The sequence below is a fragment of the Antedon bifida genome, chromosome 5, assembly GCF_963402885.1.
Source record: "Antedon bifida chromosome 5, ecAntBifi1.1, whole genome shotgun sequence".
NCBI lineage: Eukaryota > Metazoa > Echinodermata > Crinoidea > Comatulida > Antedonidae > Antedon > Antedon bifida.
The window spans coordinates 4,838,243-4,860,111 of NC_136230.1; the positions used below are offsets into that span (position 1 = coordinate 4,838,243).

Genomic DNA, 21,869 nt, shown 5'->3' on the forward strand with positions numbered 1-21,869 from the left:
GTGACCTCTCAGGGTCAGTTTCGGATCGTACCATTTTAGCTTATGATATATTATAATTAAACATAAATCTATATGCACATTTTAGTACATTTTATTATAAAAATACATTTTAAAATACATAATTATAACATAATATATTTTTCTAAAATGCATAATATATATTATATGTAATTGTCAACCTGAGTGCAGCTTCAAAGGTAATGAGTCGTCCACAATAGAATGGAATAATCTATTGACCTAACTTTGAAAGGTCAATAAAATAATTCTGACGCCCATGTTTCGTTTCGCTCGAAAGGTGAATTCGCAAAGAGATGGTTTAAACATATTTGTATTTGTTTTATTATGATTATAAATTATACATGGATAACGTTATTAACCGTAAGACGAATCAGTCTTGCGTTATCTGTACGTAAATACGGCCGTTTGAAAGATCGTAATGTCGTTGTTGGGCTAGGCTCACCATTCAGCAGCAGCCGACATGTGTATATAGGCGGATCTCTTAGTGGGGAGATTACTCGTGGGTGTCCTATCAAGTCAGTCTTAGCTAGGCCTAGGAGCACTACCCACTATTCAAGTAGGAACCAACTGTATATACGAAATGACTATAGTCTTAACTTATTTAGATTGTTGTGCTCATCATCCAGTGCTAATTCTCATAAAATAACTGAAAATGAGGAATTTAGTGGTAAAAAAAACAAAAATAGAGGAGGTGCTAATAATGGACATGGAAATGATTCCCCAAAAAAGGGACGCAAAGATTGGATAAAACCAAGCGGCTTTGATACAGGGGTACAAGTGACAAATAGTTTGAGAAGAGGGAACAAAGACAAGACTCCGCTGATATTGCCAAATGGTTCCCTAGCAACTTGGTAAGATTAATGTAGTTATTAAATTAATAAAAATATGCACACAAGCATTCGCATTTTCTTTTTTGACAGGAAAGTAATAATTTTAAATTTTGAAGAATTTGTTTTATAAATTGTTATTTACATTTTTTTCCCAGGTACATGTGTGGACCAACTGTTTATGATAGTGCTCATATTGGACATGCAAGGTGGGATTGTGTATACCGTTGCCTTGACCCCTTCCACACCATTGGCCTAGCAAAACTCTGGTGTTTTCACACACATGCATGGGCATCAACACCTGCAGTCTATTTCATGCCTAGCTTACCTGGATAAACCGACAATGGCCCATGCTCTCCAGAGAGAGGGCTTAGATGCTTAAATATGTGTAAAAGGGGTACTATACAGTAGTTTGATTAGCAGAGAGAGAAAGTGATTACATGCATATACTGTGCAATAGCTCTAAAAAATAAACTGTAAATGTGGGGAAAACCATAAACACACAGTTAAAAATAAGTAAAATAACCATGTGTTTTTTTTTCAATCTGTTGATAGATACTGACCATCAAAATGATACAAATTATAATATAACTTCTTATCGATTTCAGTTGCTATGTTCGTTTCGATATTATGCGACGCATACTGACCGAGTTTTTCAATATCGACATTGTTATGGTGATGGGAATAACAGACATAGATGATAAGATCATCTTCCGTTCCAAAGAGCGCAATTTGAATTTTCGTCATTTAGGCAAGAAATATGAAAGTGAATTTTTCCACGATATGGAATCTCTTAAGGTAAATGCGAAACAATTGAATATCACACTGCAATACTGCATTGTTATAAATTGTTATGAATAATTGTAACATAAATCTAATGAAAGAAATTTGATGGTAAAAATAATCTGATTGTTCTATTTCTAGGTTTTACCTCCAACCGTGTATACGAGAGTGACCTCGTACATCCCTGATATCATCAAGTTTGTTCAGTCTATCATTGACAGAGGTTATGCATACGTTACGCAAAGTGGTAATGATAATAGTTTTAAATTTACCGTATTTAAACTCGGTATTAAATAATGATCTTGTTGTATATGTTGCTGCTACAGTAGCCCCGAAAAGTGTCCTCTTAAGCCCGGCGCACACTAGAACTATCGGCTGAACCAACTGGCACGAGTAACACTTCGCTCACTAAAAAATTTGCCGCAAACTGTGATTGCGTTCTATCGGACGCACACTAAACGCCTTCAGTATGCGATTTTCTGATTGGATAATTAATTACTACGCTATACGGCATGCGCTGACATATAATAAATCAGAACATATCATGCGCAGTGCAATTTTTTAGTGAGCTATCTGCTCACGTTCGGCGCACACTTGAGGAAAATGACGTGCCAAAAAATATTAAACACGATAGATATTTTCCTCAATGGCACGCGTGGCCGTTCCTCACGAATTCCCCGGCGCACACTGTGAGCCTCGTGCCAGTTGGCTCAGCCGAAAGCTCTAGTGCCAGGCTTTAAGAGGGATGTCCACTTAATAGAGATTGGCCATAGTGTTAACATATGCCTCTAGTTTGTTTCACAGGAAAGTATCCCCTTAATAGGGATGTCCTCAGAAAAGGGGATGGGTTCTAATGTATTATTATCTTTGTATTATAGGAAGTGTATATTTTGATGTAAATCGTTTTGGTATTGAACGATACAGCAAGCTCTCAGCCCATGATCATGCAGCTGAAATACGCACCAGTCCCGACAAGGATAAGCGTAATCCGAGAGATTTTGCTCTGTGGAAAGCAGCTAAGCCGGATGAGCCTTGGTGGCAGTCGCCTTGGGGTGCAGGTAGAGGTAGGCCGGGCTGGCATATAGAGTGCTCTGTGATGGCAAGGTTAGTACAGTCGACCTTCTCATTTACATACCCCTTAGGTGATATTTCTTTTCGTACATAAGTTGGGGACCCTTCGTGAAAGGAAGTAGTTCGGCTATCTTTCACATGGGGTCCCAACTTATGTACGAAAAAAAAAGTTGCACCCCTTAGTCTGAGAGGCGTTTGTAAATGAAAAAGTAAATGAGACGGTTCTGAAAAAGCGCCCTCTATTGGTAAAAACCATGCTCAAACAAGACCCTGGACTTTGCACTGTTTTTGTAAAGATCTTGAATATCAGCTTCCGAGCATGGATGTATAAAATAGACTTCCAATTTGCCTATTCAGTTTTTCCTTTTTTTATATACAGCATTTTTTTTTTTGACAGTGCAATATTTGGTGAAACTTTAGATATTCACACAGGAGGGAAAGACCTGGCATTTCCTCACCATGACAACGAAATAGCGCAATGTGAAGCATGTTTTGAAAGCCCTCAATGGGCAAATTATTTTCTACATTCAGGTACGAAAAGCAAGTTTTATATCAAATTTTCAATTAATAATAATTCTGATAGTTTTAACAGCTTTGAGCTACCAATAGGGAGCTTTGATTTGAGACGACCTACGACCTAGAAATATTTTAATTTACTGTGCACATGTGTGAACATTGCATCACGTTTCTTCGCTATATTCCTTACCACAATTTTGGTCCATTCTAGATCCAGATGACAAAACGATGACATAATAGGTGTACAGTATACCAAATCAAAACCTCTATCTCTAATATATTATTTTATAGTCATAGCCAAATTGCCAGTCATTCTCTTCAAAATAGATACTTGCATTTGAATGTGCTTCTAGGTCTACCTTTGGTCTATGTGACAATCTCTATGAGATATACTGATTTAAATAATTCATTTTAAGAAGAATGCTTATTAAAATGTTGTCTTTTTTTCTCTAGGTCATCTACACTTAGCCAATGATGCAAACAAAATGTCTAAATCATTACAGAATGTTATTTCCATTCAAGATTTTCTGACAATGTATACTGCTAATCAATTCAGGATTCTGTGTATGATGACAAAATACAGCTCAGGTACAGTTTAATAATAATAATAGTTCATTGTTATATTGCGCATATAAGCAACTCTCAATGCGCTGCACATTATTACCCCGGTATTTTTTCTCTTTTTAAAGTAGACTAAAGCTATGTGTACACTATCAAACTAGTTTGACAAAAAAAGTTTGATGTGCCTAAATATTGTAGTGATATGACATCATCATGTCCATATATGGGCACATCACATTTTTTTGTCACATAAAGTTTGATAGTGTAGACAGAACTTCATAAAGAAAATATTTAAGCAGCCATTTTTGCAGTGAACTGCAAATTTTACAATGCTTGCATGTCAAATTATTGATACACATAGACAAGGCCTCATTATAATAATATTTAAGCTTCTCCATATAACCCCTCCCCTTTTTGCACACACCACTGAACATGATAAATGTGTGTTATTATTTTTAGATCTTGAATATAGTCGAGCCATTATGCAACAAGCCGTTAGCATTCAGAAACAGTTGTTGTCATTCTTAAACAACGCTGATGCTTACATCAATGGTCAGTTCAACTGTCAGCCTATAAATGAAGCTTTACTCATGGCTAAGTATGTGTATTATATTTATTAACAAATTATTCTCGCCAATTACAGATTTCTTTATAAAGTCCTATACAGTATGAGTTATGAATCAAGGACCATTGAATGTGTAACCAAACCACATTGCCATTACTTATACCACCATATGTCCCAATACCACTACTTTTGTTTTAGTAATTTGGTGACTATTATGCTGATTCAGAATAATGTTGTTTTTTAACTTATATCCCAAGGTGCATATTTCACCTCTTGTAGTAAAGATGTGCATGCATAAAAACTAATTGAGCTTAAAATATCACAAAAATGCCTAAAAAAATAACCAAAATTTTGGCATTTTACTCTGAAATTTGTTTATTTATTTAATACAAAATAATATACAGTTTATCAGAAACATCACATTAGATTTATTTGGTTGTGTTGTGGTAGATAGTGATAATCCTAATAGTCAAATCCATTGTTCTAACATTAATATTTTTATAGATTAGCCGAGACTAAACTGAAGTTCCACCAAGCGATTGCAAATGACTTTGATACCCCGAAGGCACTTACGGCCATCATGGACCTCATCAGGTTAGCAAACTTAGAACTCCGAGAGGTCACTTCCGTAAGTGCACATTCATTAGATATAGTATAAAATGGTAACGGCTATGTCAACTGTATATGATTTTATGCTCTTGCGAACACAGATTCTCCGTTGTCCTCCCAAAACCTGTTTCATAAAGTCCCTATGATAATCCTCTAAACTGTGCCAAGAAACTGACTGATGAAACACGCCCCAACTTCCCATCATGCACACAATAAAATGACATGACCAAACTAATTCCTAGATCCAAAGTTGTTGGCCATCAAAAGCTCAATATAATATTAATTGTTTAAACTCTCTGTATCCTTTGTATCTTTTAGTCACCTCAGCCTGTGCGTAGCCCAGGTGTTATAGCAGCTCTAGTTTCTTATATTGACAGAGTTTTAAACTCGCTTGGTATTCAATTCTCAAGCAGAATTGTAAGTTGAATTTCTTTATTTAACATACCACACATTTACATTCATATTTTGTTTGTTATTATTTACTTATACTGAGTGACCTCTTCAGTCAAAGACTGATCTCTCAAAGGGCCCAGTAATGATCAGTGGCTGTGATATACTAGTACACTGGGGTAACCCCCTACTCATCTCGAAAGATGTACTAGGTGTACACTGGACCTATGTTTTATAGTCCTTATCCGAGAAGACTTGACCACCAGAACCATGGAACGACTGAGCCTTGAACCCTTACCTATGTTATGGCTACGTAATTACGGTTCCAATGTCTTAACCGCTCGACCATTCACCCTAGAATGAATTTATTTATGTACAGTATATGCACATAATTAACCTATACAGTCATTTATTTTCATGGAAATATTTACCTTTTTCGTAAATAATTAGTTTTACAATTTTATGTACTTTGTTTACAATTGAAAACAATTTATTTAGAAAATGGACACAGATACAACAGCCCATACACTGTCTTGTGTTTTGGACTCAATGGTTCAGTTCCGTAACGATGTTCGTCGTTGGGCAATGGATACGAGTAATGCTGATACCACAGCAGATAACAATGAAGGTAGAGCAATTCACAATAATGGTTTGCTTACCATTAATTCATTAATACTCCATCTTATTTTAGCCAAACCTGCCAACTTTTAGTAATTGGGAACATTTTCCCAATATTGGGTCATCTTCCGATTTCCCCCTAAAATGAAATTTCTTCCGATTGTTTTGGATACAAAAAAAAACATCCCAATAATGTATAGATTTAGTATTCGGCTCTACTACAATTCTATAAAATGCACTATAATTTGACGTATAAAGTTCTGTCTACACTATCAAACTTTATGTGACAAATAATCTGATGTGCTCATATATGGACATGATGATGTCATATCACTACCATATTTGGGCACATCACACTTTTTTTGTTAAACTCGTTTGATTGTGTAGACAGCGCTTAATATTTATAGTACCTTCGCTTGTTATTGGTCCATATATTTGAGGGTGTAATCTTTAGCTTTCTAGTTCGAGAAATTTCACTTTTGAAATCTTCTCCCTAATTAAAATTTTATTTTTTGTTCCATTAGAACTTTCTGAACGCGAACAAAGAAAGAAGATATTGCTACAGAGAAAGTCGTTACTTAAATCATGTGACCAAGTAAGACAAGACTTGGTGTTCAATGGAATCCAAATCAAGGTGAAAAAGACAGAAGAACCTCTATTAAAGCTCTGTCTACACTATTAAACTAGTGTGATGTGCCTAAATATGGTAGTGATATGCTCAAATATGGTAGTGGTATGACATCATCATGTCTATATATGGGCACATCACATTTTTTTTGGTCACATAACGTTTGATAGTGTAGACAGAGCTTTAGAAGACAACTGTGAAACCCAACAAAGTGTCCTTTATAGGACTGTCTCCTAAATAGGTGTTGGCTGTATTTTTAAAACATATATTCCCTCTCGTTAATAGGGGTGTTCCCAAGCAGGGGTTTTATTTTATCTGATGTTTCATAGAGTTTATTGTATAAATATATTAATCAAAGATGCATTGTATAAGATTTGTTCTTTAAAATATTCCGTATAAAATTTAATTCTAGATGAATAAAGTGTAACCTTATAAATCTTTGCCTTCTAAACTGGTGCAGATAAGGAAGAGCCACACCAATGACGAAATAGCGCCGTAATTGGCAGGACCAACATGACATGATCTTTAGAAGAGAAGCATGTAATATAAAAGTGTAACATCCACAGCGCATTGAGAGGACAGTGTTTGTGGAATGCGCTATATAAATACATTAACATTATTTCTTACATTTTCTATTAGGATCGAGATCAAACCTCGTCCTGGGAGATGGTAGAGGATCGTTCAAAACATTATATAACAAGTTTATCAGATCCAGTAAGTTACCTACTCAATTTATACACATAAAGCTACACAGTATTCACAATTTTGTCCAGTGACCAGAGAAAAGTTTGGCTTACGTTACCTTTTTTGGGCGATACGGTTTACACATGTACGTTTTGTACAGAATAAAAAATAGGTTAGGTTTTTATTTCTATTTTTACACAATTTGTTCCTGATTTATGCTGGGTGTGAACATAACTTTACCCTCATTGACAGGGCCTAAACATTGTAAAATTGAGTGTCCTATCTTTTGTATTGAACAGTCGGTTGTGGATTTATCTGTGTGTCCATGCAGCCACTAATAAACTGCACAACAGTGCTTTAAAAAGCATACATACACTAAGTTTCATTCAACACTTTGTTTTTTCCAGGACCCGAAATATGGGAAGAGTTGATACACCAGAAACAAGCTTTAAAAAGTGCAGTGGAGTGAATTGAACATGCTGTTGTTGATGTCTTTACCGAATTCATAGACAATTAAGAAACCCTGATTATTATTATGCTGCCTGACTGAATAATTATGAAGTCAAATTATAGTTTGTTTCAGAGTGCTTTTAAGCTCTGTTTACACTATCAAACTAGTTTGATAAATAAAGTGTGTAAAACTCAACCTAATTTCCTGAATGATTGTAAATATTAGAGTTTCATCGACTAGCTTTTCTGCTCCAACCGTTTATAGAAGTATGGATGAAGAAAATTGATTTAGTGATTGTTTTGGAACCAAGTTAGCTTTGATTTTTTTTATATAAACATCAGCATTTGTAATAGATACAATTACAATGTATATTCAGACGGAAAAGCCTCATAATTATGATAATTATTGTTATTCTCTGAAGATTGAATCAATCTTTTATAATAAATTAAAGATATATTAATCGACTTTTTAAAATTCAATTATTATGCAATAATATTGCCATATATGCACATATATTGCGTTATCGTCATCTTATAGCGCCATAGTAACCAGTTTTGTCGAAAAATAAAAGGGTCAAAATGTGGTCAATTTCGAAAATTTCCCTGTACTAGTACAGGGAATTTTACAAAAATTGGCCAAAATATCGACTTTTTAAAATTAAATTATTTATGCAATAATATTGCCATATATGCACATATATTGCGTTATCATCATCTTATAGCGCCATAGTAACCAGTTTTATCGAAAAATAAAAGGGTCGAAATTTGGCAATTTTTCGAAAATTTCCTTGTATTAGTACAGGGAATTTTTCAAAAATGGCCAAAATATCGACATTTTAAAATTCAATTATTATGCAATAATATTGCCATATATGCACATATATTGCGTTATCATCATCTATAGAGTCATAGTAACCAGTTTTGTCGAAAAATAAATGGATCGAAATTTGGTCATTTTTCGAAAATTTCCCTGTACTATAGTACAGAGATTTTTTCAAAAATGGCCAAAATATCGACTTTTTAAAATTCAATTATTATGCAATAATATTGCCATATATGCACATATATTGCGTTATTATAATCATCTTATAGAGTCATAGTAACCAGTTTTGTCGAAAAATAAAAGGGTCGAAATTTTGGTCATTTAATTATTATGCAATTCTATTACGATATATACACATATTGCTTTATCATCATCATATAGAGTCATAGTAACCAGTTTTGTCGAAAAATAAAAGGGTCAAAATGTGGTCATTTTTCGAAAATTTCCCTGTACTATAGTAGGGAAAAATTACCAAATTTCGACCCGTTTAATTTTTGTACATAACATATTGTGACATGCGCACAATCACATAATGGTTACTATGACTCTATAAGATGATGGTAACGCAATATATGCACATATACAATTGTAAGTAATATCACCTCCCTCTGCAGTAGGCGTTTGTGGTGTATGGTGTGCTTTATACTTTGATTTTAAAATAAAATATAAAGATTGTTTGTCTAAGTTATTTACCATCATAAATCGGTACCACAAGGCAATATAAAACAATGAACACAATCATGAACACAAGTGAACATAAAACGAATGATGAATAGTGTTACTTTCGACATCAGTTGTTGCTCTTATCTCTTTTTAAAACATCCTTCCTTATCTAATTGGTTGCTAAGCAACGGGTTGTAAATATTGATTCATGAACGCCGGCACAATACCGTTAATTGTAGGGATGACAAATTGGAAAGCATTATGAAATATGCTGTTTCTTTTATGAACAACCATAATTCTTCCATTTAGAGCATATATTAATTTATTGTGTAGCGTATATTATCCAGTATAAACACTGTGATGTACCAGCTAAGTTCACCCTCCAGAATTAAGACACCTCTACTCATTTAATTATGCATGTATCCCATTGACGAGGTACTACGAATGAGGATAAATGTTGGTATTTGAAATCGATCATGTTGGAAATATCTTTCATGATCACTGAGATGATTGTTTGGACAAAAATTGGGAATAGGATGAAAGGAAGGAGGGAATAGGATGAAAGGAAGGAGAGAATAGGATGAAAGGAAGGATGGATGGGAGATGAGGGAAGTTGGCATTGAAGACAAAGAAAGTACAAATAGGAGACGAGGGAGATAGTTGACAAAAAGTGGGAATAGGATGAAAGGAAGGAGAGAATAGGATGAAAGGAAGGATGGATGGGAGATGAGGGAAGTTGGCATTGAAGACAAAGAAAGTACAAATAGGAGACGAGGGAGATAGTTGACAAAAAGTGGGAATAGGATGAAAGGAAGGATGGATGGGAGATGAGGGAAGTTGGCATTGAAGACAAAGAAAGTACAAATAGGAGACGAGGGAGCTAGTTGACAAAAAGTAGGAATAGGATGAAAGGAAGGAGAGAATAGGATGAAAGGAAGGAGAGAATAGGATGAAAGGAAGGATGTATGGGAGATGAGGGAAGTTGGCATTGAAGCTAAGACAAATATAGAAAGTACGGATAGGAGACGACGTAGATACTTGACAAAAAGTACGAATAGGATGAAAAGAAAATATGGGAATAGGAGAGAGGATGCGTAGGATATTTATGTAAATATAACTTATCTGCTCCGAATGAAAAAAATAAAGATGCAGCATGCAACGATAATCACGATTACCATGGAAAATACGGACCTTTTATGATTCAATGCGAAAAGACAGAAGAAACAAGAACATAATGTTTAAACTATATTTATTTACATTTTATAGCAGCATGGTGACAATATCTTTACTTCCAGCCACCCTGTACAATTATTAAAAAAAACAATTCTCAGACAAATTGATTTTCAGAAAACCCTCGAGCATTTCATTTTCCAACATCAACACATTGTGTTAAATCTATTAATCGATGTGGAATATGTACCTAATGCTACAGTATATAGACAATACAGTGTTGTGAAATCGTAACGTGAATAGACAGTATTATATAGCTGACAATGCGATGACGATAAAAACGATCTAATGTTTTTTCTAACATAATACGAACATTGAAAGAAAATAAAAATGAATAGCGTAAGATGCATTATGCCTTATATTTCAACTAGGTCTATGTCTATATTTTTAAATACTGTATGTATCTGTATCGATAATGTTTCCAGTATACCAGTTTGAATTTAATCTAGAATTGATTGATAATATAGCGGCATAATGATAGAAAGAGATTACGAAATATCTTTAGCGGTATTTGCGTAGGCTCACAATGAAAGAGATGAAATATAAACCAATTTTTTAACGGGGACACTTCTTTGGTCTCAAGGTTTCCCTAGAGATGCACGCAACAAGGGCGTAAGCGCCTTTATGCTTGGTTCCCACTAGAGATGCACGCAACAAGGGCGTAAGCGCAACGCAAGTGATGAGTTGACCAATCACAAATGACGGTTCGGACTGTCGCTTGTCGTTGGTCATGTCAAATAAGCGCAACTTAAGTTATGAGTCGACCAATCACAACTGACGGTTCGAACTATCGCTTGTCATTGGTCATGTCAAATCTAGTGGGAAACAAGCCAACCAATAGGAGTACTAGATTTTTTCCAAAATCGATGAAGTGCAAAGTACGATTATGTGAAGATAATATGCGTCGCTCTATTGCTTTCATAGTCCAGATATAGCATGCATTACACAATAGAGATATTATAATATCTCTATGTTAACACCAATGGAACATAAAGTAGCCTGTAGTAGGCTACAGTACTGTTTAACAGTGTGAATTACAACTCCCTGGTGAAATGATGTCATCATGTCCATATATGGGCACATCAGAATGTTTTGTCACATAAAGTTTGATGGTGTAGACAGAGCTTTATCGGAGCATATTAATGTGCGACGATGATAAAACCAATATAACTTATTTCAGTTTCCAATCTACTGTTTGAAATTAGACTAATTTAAAAAGTCTACTGTTTGTATGTTAAACTTTCTTCTGCCATGTACAGTACAAGCAGGAAAAACAAGCCATGCATTTGTAATACATTTCTATTAAAACTTATTCAAAATTTTGGAACTATACAGTATGTATCACAAATCAATATAATACATTATTCAACCAATGTGAATATTACTATTTTTTTGTGGCAGTTAAATTATGAAAAATAAATATCTATAGTTTACAGTACTACTCCCACAAACCCAGTGTGATGTAAAAGGTAATTTTATTATTTAATGTATTTTACTAAATTTGTCCAAAGCATTTTACTAAATTATATTGCCACTAAAGAAAAATATAAAATTTTAAAAATGAATGTAAAATATATGATTAATTTGAAATTAAGACATTTGAACAGAATAATCTATAACAACCACTATTTTTTGTACCAATGACAACATTATAAAATAGATAGGTGTACAATAGGCTGTACATCAGTCTAAAATTAAACTAATTCCTTTATCACAAAAATGATTGTAAATTTGGTTTGGGCTTGTACTGTACCCGCGTCGTGCACACACACACACACACACACACATATATCTGACTTCAAGGAATATCCCTGTGATCTCAAGGAATATAACTGTGATCTCAAGGAATATCCCTGTGACCTCAAGGAATATCCCTGTGACCTCAAGGAGTATCCCTGTGACCTCAAGGAGTATCCCTGTGACCTCAAGGAATATCCCTGTGACCTCAAGGAATATCCCTGTGACCTCAAGGAATATCCCTGTGACCTCAAGGTATATCCCTGTGACCTCAAGGAATATCTCTGTGATCTTAAGGAATATCTCTGTGACCTCAAGGAATATCTCTGTGACCTCAAGGAATATCCCTGTGACCTCAAGGAATATCCCTGTGACCTCAAGGAATATCCCTGTGACCTCAAGGAATATCCCTGTGATCTTAAGGAATATCCCTGTGACCTCAAGGAATATCTCTGTGACCTCAAGGAATATCCCTGTGACCTCAAGGAATATCCCTGTGATCTCAAGGAATATCCCTGTGATCTCAAGGAATATCTCTGTGACCTCAAGGAATATCCCTGTAATCTCAAGGAATATCTCTGTGACCTCAAGGAATATCTCTGTGATCTCAAGGAATATCTCTGTGACCTTAAGGAATATCCCTGTGACCTCAAGGAATATCTCTGTGATCTCAAGGAATATCCCTGTGACCTCAAGGAATATCCCTGTGACCTCAAGGAATATCCCTGTGATCTCAAGGAATATCACTGTGACCTCAAGGAATATCCCTGTAATCTCAAGGAATATCCCTGTGACCTCAAGGAATATCCCTGTGATCTCAAGGAATATCTCTGTGACCTCAAGGAATATCTCTGTGACCTTAAGGAATATCCCTGTGACCTCAAGGAATATCTCTGTGATCTTAAGGAATATCCCTGTGACCTCAAGGAATATCCCTGTGACCTCAAGCAATATCCCTGTGATCTCAAAGAAATATCCCTGTGACCTCTAGGAATATCTCTGTGACCTCAAGGAATATCTCTGTGACCAGTGTCAACCACATCCAGATATGATAGTCACTCCTACTAGTGAACATTCATACTATTATGTCCTGTAAGAACCGGTAAAGGTTTTTAATGATACAATATGCTACACTAGCAGTTACTTAGTTCTCTTTACAATTTAAGGTACACAAAAGCTCTTTAACTCTGCCAGTGATCATCCCATGCTTGCTTAGGCCGCCTTCCTGTAGACGGCCTAAAGCTAGTTTTCTTCGCACTTGTTGGTCTAGATGAGCTCCTGCTTCCTGCCTTACTACTAACACTATCATTGCTATACAGGCTGAGTAGGCTGCCTGCATCACTCATTGTAGTATGCTTGCCTAAAATTAATGAAGATTAAAAGATTATTATTAATAACACTGATTTAAATAGAGGAATTAATACAACATACAGTACTACAATCCTAATTTTTTTTAATTATTTAAATTGTATTAAATAAATCGAAAGGGAAATTACTGCAAAAGTAGTGTTGATATCTCAATGGAGATACAAATAAATTAAGCAGAAAGCTAAATCAAAACGGTAAAGTAAAACAGCCAGAAAGAAGTGCAAAGTTTTCAGAAAACACTAGGAATTTCATTTCATTTATTTGTTTGACAAAAACGTCTGGGGCTGTCTCTTTAGAAACCCCAGACATTTTTGTCAAACAAATAAATGAAATGAAATTTCTTCGTCAGGGCTATGGAGAGATCTTTAACACTCAACATACTGTATGTAAAGCAGAATTGACTACTGCTGTATATTAACATTGAACTTAAACAGCTTTTTAATTACAAAATGCAAGAATTCATTTTTGTGCTGCTACTTTTTTGTAAGAATTTTTTCTTGTTTATTAAATACCTTGCATATATCACAAGTTCACTATTATTATAGCTTTAACCATTCAAACAATAATAAAGCATAAAATATAATATAGATATTATGTATCTTTTTTTTCAGAGTACAGTATATTACAAGTGAGAGCTAAATGTATCTTTTTTTATATATTATATTACAAGCGAGAGCTAAAGGATATATTATTAAAAAAGAATTATTACAACAATACTGCTAATTGGCGTTTACCGCCTACTACGTGCGTCCTCGGAAATAATAACGATGTTTATGTTTTCTATTCAAACAGGTATAGATTATGTTTCACAAAAGAAGATATTGCAATAAAAACAGTTAATGGCTGTAAGCACTCAATGCATTTTGAAACATCTGATATTATTTTTCATCAGGTTAAAATGTTTAATAACAAAATGATGATATGCATAAAGTATCTTGCAATTATCATGAGAAGAGAATAGACATTTTTTACATTTTGTTGGGTACTACAAAATTTAAATAATTTCCTCATCATCTAGATTTTAAATTGAGATTAAACATTATACCATAGACCTATATATAGTTGTTTGTGTGTGTGTGTGGTTTTTGCCAACCTAAATTTTAGATTGAGGTAATACAATTATAAAACAGTCAGGGGAAAAATAGCAAAAAAGGCTTCCTACTTTCTTTATGTGGTTAAGTTATCAGATAGTATATTGATCTGTAACATGACCACAGTGCTGATTTTGCCATTTTCCCCTTAACTGAAAATAGACTATGGCAAGAATAATTGAGTTGTTTACTTTTGCTGGAGGCCTCGGGTGTTTTTAGCCTTTTTCGACATAAGCTCCGGGGCCCCTGGGTTTAGCTGTTATGCCACTGAGGATACTCCCATTTACCGGTCATGGAAAAAAGCTTACCTGAAGCTGACTTGGCACTCGTCGGTCTCATCGGTGACCTCGACACCTGTTGAGCGTACTGTGTCATTCTGTAATGATCTTCCAATAAGGCGTCTTTTGTTATGTCCCGAGTTGGCTTGGCACTTTCAATTCTCTTTAAAATTTGCTATATTGACAGAAATATAAATATTTCAAAATATTAATTATTATAACTTGTGCCGTTACCGATAAGTGTTTTAGTGTTAGTACACTTTTGCACACAAACTACTAAATCTAATAATAATGGTCTCATACAGTATAATAATAATTAATAATAATTATTATGTACTAATACAATAATAAACAATATATTCATTACAGTAATTGATAATACTGTTAATAAATTTCTCTTTTGCCAGATTTAAACTACTGTAACAAAATTATCTTTATAAAATTTTTTTACAATTTTTTATATATCAACTGGTGTATTTTATTAATAATATTTAATATATTAATAAATTAATATTTTACATATAAAAATACATTCATAAAATTTAGCAGCAGGAAAAAAGTAACATTTTTTCAGCTGCACTTTCTGATAAAAAAAAAAACACATTACAAATTTAAATCATTTTAAGGTCCATACCATATTTTCTATCTCTATTCTTCTGTGCTCTCTCTGTCTTCTCAAGGCTGCATGACTCAAGACAGGTCTGTGCGTTCCATTTGTGTTCATGTGAGAACCAACTACCTTCTTCGGTTTCATCACTCTAGCTTTTTCATTCCCCAGATTGACACCCGATTTACTCATGATCTGTTTCAAGAGTCTTTGATTCTCCCGGTCAATCTGTCGCACACGGTCGTTACTAAACGACATGTTCATTCGCTTATGTGGCAATCCTTTCGTCGACGCATTTGATGTGGTGCTTTTCGCAGACGTTGGCCGCGATCGCTGTTTGCCTGGCATTTGTACAAGAGTTTTAGGCGCTTCTTCCATCTCCAAGACGGCTTTTAACAACATGCTTAATTCCTGAGCTTCAGATTCATTCCAACGAGAACCCGGTGCAGATTTGTGTCCGTTTGACTTTTTCACGCCAGCAAATCTTACACTTTCTTTCTTGGATTTTTTCGCATTTTCATCACTATGTCTTTGCCTAGAATTTACTTTCGATGTTTTTGGTCTTTCTTGCGGTAATTCTTCATCGCTGGCAGAAAATGTCTTATTTAATGTATTGGTTGAATTTGGACTTTGTAATGGCGAAACATCAGTGACACTACCGGAATCTGTATCGCTATCGTCGTCTGTGCCCGACGATGATGAGTTACCACTGGAATCTGATGAACCTGATGTGAAACTCGAACTATAACTGCCCGAATCACTACTTGAGTGATCGTCTGTTTTCGTGTTTGTTTCCAGTTGTCGTGACCTTGAACCAGGTTTGCACGTTTTCGGACGTTCATTTCGTTTAATTGTATCTTTTACGGATTTATTTGAATCTGGTATTTGTCTATCACGGTTTGTTTGCTTTAAATTATTTCTTTTATACGACGTATCTGTATCGTCGTCACTCTCCTCTGAAGATACAACGTCATCAACTGAAGGAGAAACGCTAGGCAACCTAACATTCAAACTACTCCGGCTGCTAGCAGCAGAACGGGCCGACTCCAGGTCGGTTGAGCGGGGTGAATACGAAGTTGAGGCCGATGTCTCCTTGCCTGGCGTACTCGTCGATAAAGGCTGCTTATTTAATTGATGTTCCCTTTTATCCGACGCATCATCATCCTCAAAAAAATCAAAATCGACCGGTCCATCATCTCCTTCTAAATCCTTATAAACATTTTTATAATATTTTGATGACATTATAACAGGTTTTCGGACATTTGTTTTGGAAAAAAAAATTCCTACCTGAAATATTTCTCCGTATGTTTTCTAGCAACAACCAAAAACCAATGAAGCATGAAATTGTCGCCACCAGCGTTTCGTATTAGTATGTAATCTAGCGCCACCTATTCATGAACGATTTTGAAACTTTTACTTTTGTCGGGAAATCTATAAAATGATTTTTCAGTTAGTATAGGCTATTTTTTCCTTATTTATTCATATTGCAATAAAACATGCCCGAAAAACAACTATATATGAATTTTAACACTGGACCCTGAAGTATTATTACCACCAAATCATTTTTATTATGCTTTAGTAACGTAATAAACACATTGGTTTTATTTACAGGAAATAAAGGCCTCCTACAATAACCATTTCTACACGTTTGTGTCATCAGTCCAATTTGCATTTTATTGCACGCAAAAACTGGTTGTACATGAATAATGAATAGAATAAACAATAAACATACTAATACAATGTTGTTCACAATAATGTTATAAATAACCACATTATTTACTCTACGGGTATAATCTACGTTTAAAAATTGAACATAATATCTGGCCGGCGGCAAGCTTCAATATAAACTCCACGTTATCAATATACTAAATACACATTTATTTTTCAAATAAAATTGGTCCTCAAGAAAGCTACTCAATTATTTTATACCGAAGTGTTACAATAATAAATTGAAATTCCCTGATTTTTTTTTCTATCGTAGAACTACAATACACACAGTTTCTAATACCTCTTGTTTCATAATTTACTTATCAACAGAGAAATAACAAAAATATCGCAGCAGTTAGGCCTATATCAGCAAATAATCAGTTGCAATATTCAATATTTGAAAAAAAACATGTTCTTACAGTGCAATTATGTATACCGTTTCTTCAGTTGTTTTATCCTAACAACAATAGCGTTCCTATTTCATCATTAACATAAATCTTATTCATACATATTCATGAATATTTACAATTATTTGAATATTCATTATTTACATGGACAGTAATATAACAATAACATTTCATGATTAATAATTGTCTCCCTGGACAAACAAATGCGTAGGGAGCTTTTAATATAACTTAATATTTTCACAAAATCACCTAAATGTCTTTTTGTGCAGTCTTAGATAAATATATAATTAAATGTTATATATAATTATATAAATTACTATTATTATAATCAAGTATTCGTATTACCGTGTTGTGACAATCGATTGTAATAATTAATTATAAAATAAGGCTTTATAATTATCAATATTAAAATACGTAAAACTACGTAATTGGAAGTTATGAATAAATATCTACGCATGTTTCGTGCTTATAAACCTCAAATTTGTTGTAGGCCTGTTATGCGGAAAACTTTCACATTATATAAATCCTATACTATGATCAAGACAATCTAACAACAGGATGCTTAGCAGCTCCGGAGATCAAAGGGTTTATCTGTGGCTGCGACACGATCAGTTCCCACATCAATTAAGAGATCAGTGGAGATGTACATAGTACAGTACTGTTGGTATTTGTCGCAGCCAGACACTAAGATCAAAGGACTGTTACGAGTTTCTATTTTGACATGGCAAGCTCAGTGTCCTGTTGTTAGATTGCCTTGCTATGATTAGGCTGGTACAGTACAATCTGTAAACAGGTTATTTATTAACGGGAAACCATTGTTAATATATGATTGAAAATCAAGCTCTGAATATGAAGGGGTTCTTTTTATACCTTGGTTTTAGGCTATTGTGATTGGTCCCCACTAGTGACCCAACGTAAACACGTAATTTGACCAATCACAAGCGATAGATTATTCGAACTGTCACTTGTCATTAGTCAATTCGCTTGGGTTGCGTTTACGTCCTTGCGTTGCGTCTGTAGTGTAGTGGAAACATAGCGGTAGAAGAGAGTGCCACAAGTGGCTAATGGGGGTCATACTATTTCAATAAAGAGGTGGTGGTGGGGAGAGACCTTAAGAACTCTGCTCCACCTGGTTGAGGGGAAAGGAAGGTCATCATGGACCTGAACCAAACACAGGGTGTCAAAAAGAACCCCTTCATGACGATGACTTCATATAATTTTAATTATAACGTATATCTTCATTAAATAAATAATATGTTTATGTATATAAATCTAGTTTGAACAATAAATATAATTTTATATTAAAATCTAGCACTTGTGCGTACCATGTATTTCTTTGGCTACCGTATGTATAAATTCTGTTGTATAAAATATCATAAATTAAATTCATATCATTGTCTCTAAACGTTTAACGTTTGTGGGAACGAACTATATTATTTATAATGTTATAAGACAGTAATATTAATTAATATTATTAGCATTATTTATAGTAATAATTTTAAATAAAGAATATAAGAGTGAATCACATAAATTATCATAATGTAGTTAGTCTGTACTAATAGATCAGTTGATCGTTTTAAGAATCATAAAGTCTAACTACATTCCAAAGTGAGGCCGTTAAAAGTTAAGCATCAACCTTTAGTTAAAAATACATTAATTCCATTACACATTCATGCATTATAAAATTATTAAAAATGACGTCACATTTTAAAATTAATATTCAAATTCGTGTATGTATAGAGATACACATGTTAAGCACAGTATCAATCCGCCATGCAATACAAACGAAATATATCAGAAGAAACAACTCGATTGGCCAATCAGAAAGTTTTATTGTTACATTTGTAAACATTCAACCAATGAGATCTTTTGAATTTTTCCACATAATATATTCCATTTGTAAAACCCAGTGTGATTGGTTAATTATTTACAAAGTTCCACGCCAGTAGTCTATTAAGGTAGATTTATGTAACCAGGCACAAACACTTATGGCGATTTTAACCATTATTATTTACCATAAGAATTTCGTCTGAATGAAAATACACCCTTTAAGTAGTTAGTAACAGTTAAGAGGAAGAGGACTGGCTGCGTCTAGTCTTAGATACAAACTCGTTAATACCTTCTAAATAAATAATTGTAAGCATTGCTAAAGCAGCAGCGATCTACACGAATGACGTTCTATTCTACGCACATCCTTCCCGTTTTTCTAAACTACGAAGCTTAGGTAGGCTATGTTAAACACAATCTTGAATAGTTCCCCATAAACCGATTTGAACCCATGACTATGATAAGGCAGGCATGTTAACTACGTCACTTTTTACAGCCATTAGGTAGAGGTATTAGTAAAAGCCGGTTGTTTTAGCAAGCAGCGGTACTTTGAAGTGTATCACTAAGTACTATAATTATATGAATGCGTTACAGCTCTCTAAACCATTTGCCGTTAGAAAACATTCCCTCATCTGACATTAGAAGTGTTTGACCATCCATTCATGCCTGCATGCATTGATACACACATAGGCTACGTCACCTTCTCTGACGTATAGAGTGACGTAATGATTATACGTTAATAACAATTTAAAAAACATATAGCATTCGTTATATAAAACATTGCTAGTGATTTACAAGTCTAAAACTACTACACAATATACGACTACAGATATACGGCGTGGAAGTTGACATCAAGATAAAGAACCTAATAAAAACACACAACCAAGATCTTAATTAATCGGGCGGATGCAATCGGAAAAAGAAGGAATTGGATGATATCATTACCCAAGTGGTGAGACTGAATACAATTAACATGAAATATGTCTGTTAAATAGGCCCAAAGAATATATATCAGATAGGCCTACTTATTGCTTTGCGCACGTCACAAGATATTTTTTGTGGGCGAATTATCACCGTCTGACGCCAACTGAATCCGCCTCAGATTAAGTATATTCAGAGAGGTAAAGTCCTTTTTTTCGAAAAATTCAAGAACTATTTGTCTGCAATAAGCAGTAGATTTTAAAATGTTATATTTATAATGAATTGTTGAATATGTCATCAACATAAACTTGCTTTAATTATTAAAAGATTAAAACTCTATGGATAGTAACGAGATATAGCGCCATCAAGTTTATTTAAGACCCTCCGATTGTAATGGTATCGTCTCACCCGCATTCATTCAATATACAATGTTATTACTGTTTGTGTGTGGGTGTACAAGAAGAAGGGCACGACTGAAAGAGATACATAATTAAGGAGCTTATACAAATGAAAATATAAACATGCATATGAAATGAAGCATTCAAACAACAGATTAACATAATAATAATACTTACAAATCATATTAAAATATATAAATCTATAAAACTACAAAATATAAAACCAAAAATGATAGAAAAAAGGTGGACATTTTATCGGAGGTTTGATGAATATCAATTTAAGCATAGCGATTTTAACCACATGGTATTACAGTAGTTGAAATAAACTACAGTAAAGTCTCTCCTCTGAGACATCCATATTCAGGGGACACTATCTCATGAAACAAATGTGAGGAAACATTAATTAAGACTACAGCCCAACCCCATTCAGGGAACAAAATATAAAAAAGGCAACACTTTATTAAGCTCTGTCTACACTATCAAACTTTATGTGACAAATAAAATGTGATGTGCCCATATATGGACATGATGATGTCATATCACTACCAAATATGGGCATATCACACTTTTTTTGTCTTACTAGTTTGATAGTAGTGTAGACAGAGCTTTTGGTCTAGAAAGTGTCCCTTTAATGGAGGTTCTAATAAATTAAAATAAATAAAAGAAATAGCCAGATAGCAAGCAATGGCATGCAAAGACATACGCTGTGTACTCTGTAACAATGGTGTTTAAAACAGATCAACAAAATCACATTTACAGGCTGAAGAATAATAATCATGTACAACAGAAAAAAATTAAAGCATTCCATATTGACAAAACTATCATTCAGTACAAAAAAAATATACAGATGTTTGATGAGTAATAATAAAATAGAGCTATTAGTACTGCATTACTGTGTGACACCATATTCAGGGGACACCCATATTCAGGGGAAACCTATATTCAGGGGACACCTCTATCGAGGGAACACCCATATTTAGGGGACACCCATATTCAGGGGACACCTCTTATCAAGGGAACACTCATATTTAGGGGACACCCATATTCAGGGGACACCTCAATTAAGGGGACATTTTGTTGGGATTCGAAGTT

The 21,869-nt window shown here is 34.3% G+C and overlaps 3 protein-coding genes across 3 annotated transcripts; 1 reads left to right on the forward strand and 2 right to left on the reverse strand.

Annotated features, from left to right (window-relative positions):
* The first annotated feature begins 235 nt into the window (after window positions 1-235).
* On the forward strand, window positions 236-8,046 carry LOC144841961 (putative cysteine--tRNA ligase, mitochondrial). The gene is made up of 14 exons (XM_078698276.1): window positions 236-869; window positions 1,004-1,054; window positions 1,454-1,643; window positions 1,770-1,875; window positions 2,507-2,732; window positions 3,097-3,230; window positions 3,669-3,803; window positions 4,236-4,374; window positions 4,846-4,969; window positions 5,269-5,367; window positions 5,839-5,968; window positions 6,483-6,592; window positions 7,226-7,300; window positions 7,678-8,046. The coding sequence occupies exons 1-14, from the start codon at window positions 343-345 to the stop codon at window positions 7,699-7,701; spliced, it is 2,070 nt and encodes a 689-aa protein (XP_078554402.1). The 5' UTR covers window positions 236-342; the 3' UTR covers window positions 7,702-8,046.
* Window positions 8,047-10,449: 2,403 nt separating this feature from the next.
* On the reverse strand, window positions 10,450-13,272 carry LOC144842742 (uncharacterized). Its single transcript, XM_078699262.1, has 2 exons — window positions 13,159-13,272; window positions 10,450-13,115 (listed from the first exon to the last, which is right to left on the reverse strand). Exons 1-2 carry the CDS (start codon window positions 13,246-13,248, stop codon window positions 12,120-12,122), a joined length of 1,086 nt encoding a protein of 361 aa, XP_078555388.1. The 5' UTR covers window positions 13,249-13,272; the 3' UTR covers window positions 10,450-12,119.
* Window positions 13,171-16,914, reverse strand: LOC144842741 (uncharacterized). The gene is made up of 3 exons (XM_078699260.1): window positions 15,545-16,914; window positions 14,941-15,085; window positions 13,171-13,533 (listed from the first exon to the last, which is right to left on the reverse strand). The coding sequence occupies exons 1-3, from the start codon at window positions 16,757-16,759 to the stop codon at window positions 13,355-13,357; spliced, it is 1,539 nt and encodes a 512-aa protein (XP_078555386.1). The 5' UTR covers window positions 16,760-16,914; the 3' UTR covers window positions 13,171-13,354.
* Between the last annotated feature and the right edge of the window lie 4,955 nt (window positions 16,915-21,869).

Bases quoted from the DNA above. Each gene is read 5' to 3' on its own strand.
- LOC144841961 (XM_078698276.1), top strand. From the start codon at position 343: ATGATTATAAATTATACATGGATAACGTTATTAACCGTAAGACGAATC. The intron at 3,804-4,235 runs GTACAGTTTAAT...TATTATTTTTAG, and splicing joins GATGACAAAATACAGCTCAG to ATCTTGAATATAGTCGAGCC. The intron at 4,375-4,845 runs GTATGTGTATTA...ATATTTTTATAG, and splicing joins GAAGCTTTACTCATGGCTAA to ATTAGCCGAGACTAAACTGA.
- LOC144842742 (XM_078699262.1), bottom strand. From the start codon at position 13,248: ATGTTCACTAGTAGGAGTGACTATCATATCTGGATGTGGTTGACACTG. The intron at 13,116-13,158 runs GTCACAGGGATA...ATATTGCTTGAG, and splicing joins TCACAGAGATATTCCTAGAG to GTCACAGGGATATTCCTTGA.
- LOC144842741 (XM_078699260.1), bottom strand. From the start codon at position 16,759: ATGTCATCAAAATATTATAAAAATGTTTATAAGGATTTAGAAGGAGAT. The intron at 15,086-15,544 runs GTATGGACCTTA...CTGTCAATATAG, and splicing joins GAATAGAGATAGAAAATATG to CAAATTTTAAAGAGAATTGA. The intron at 13,534-14,940 runs GTAAGCTTTTTT...CATTAATTTTAG, and splicing joins GAGTGCCAAGTCAGCTTCAG to GCAAGCATACTACAATGAGT.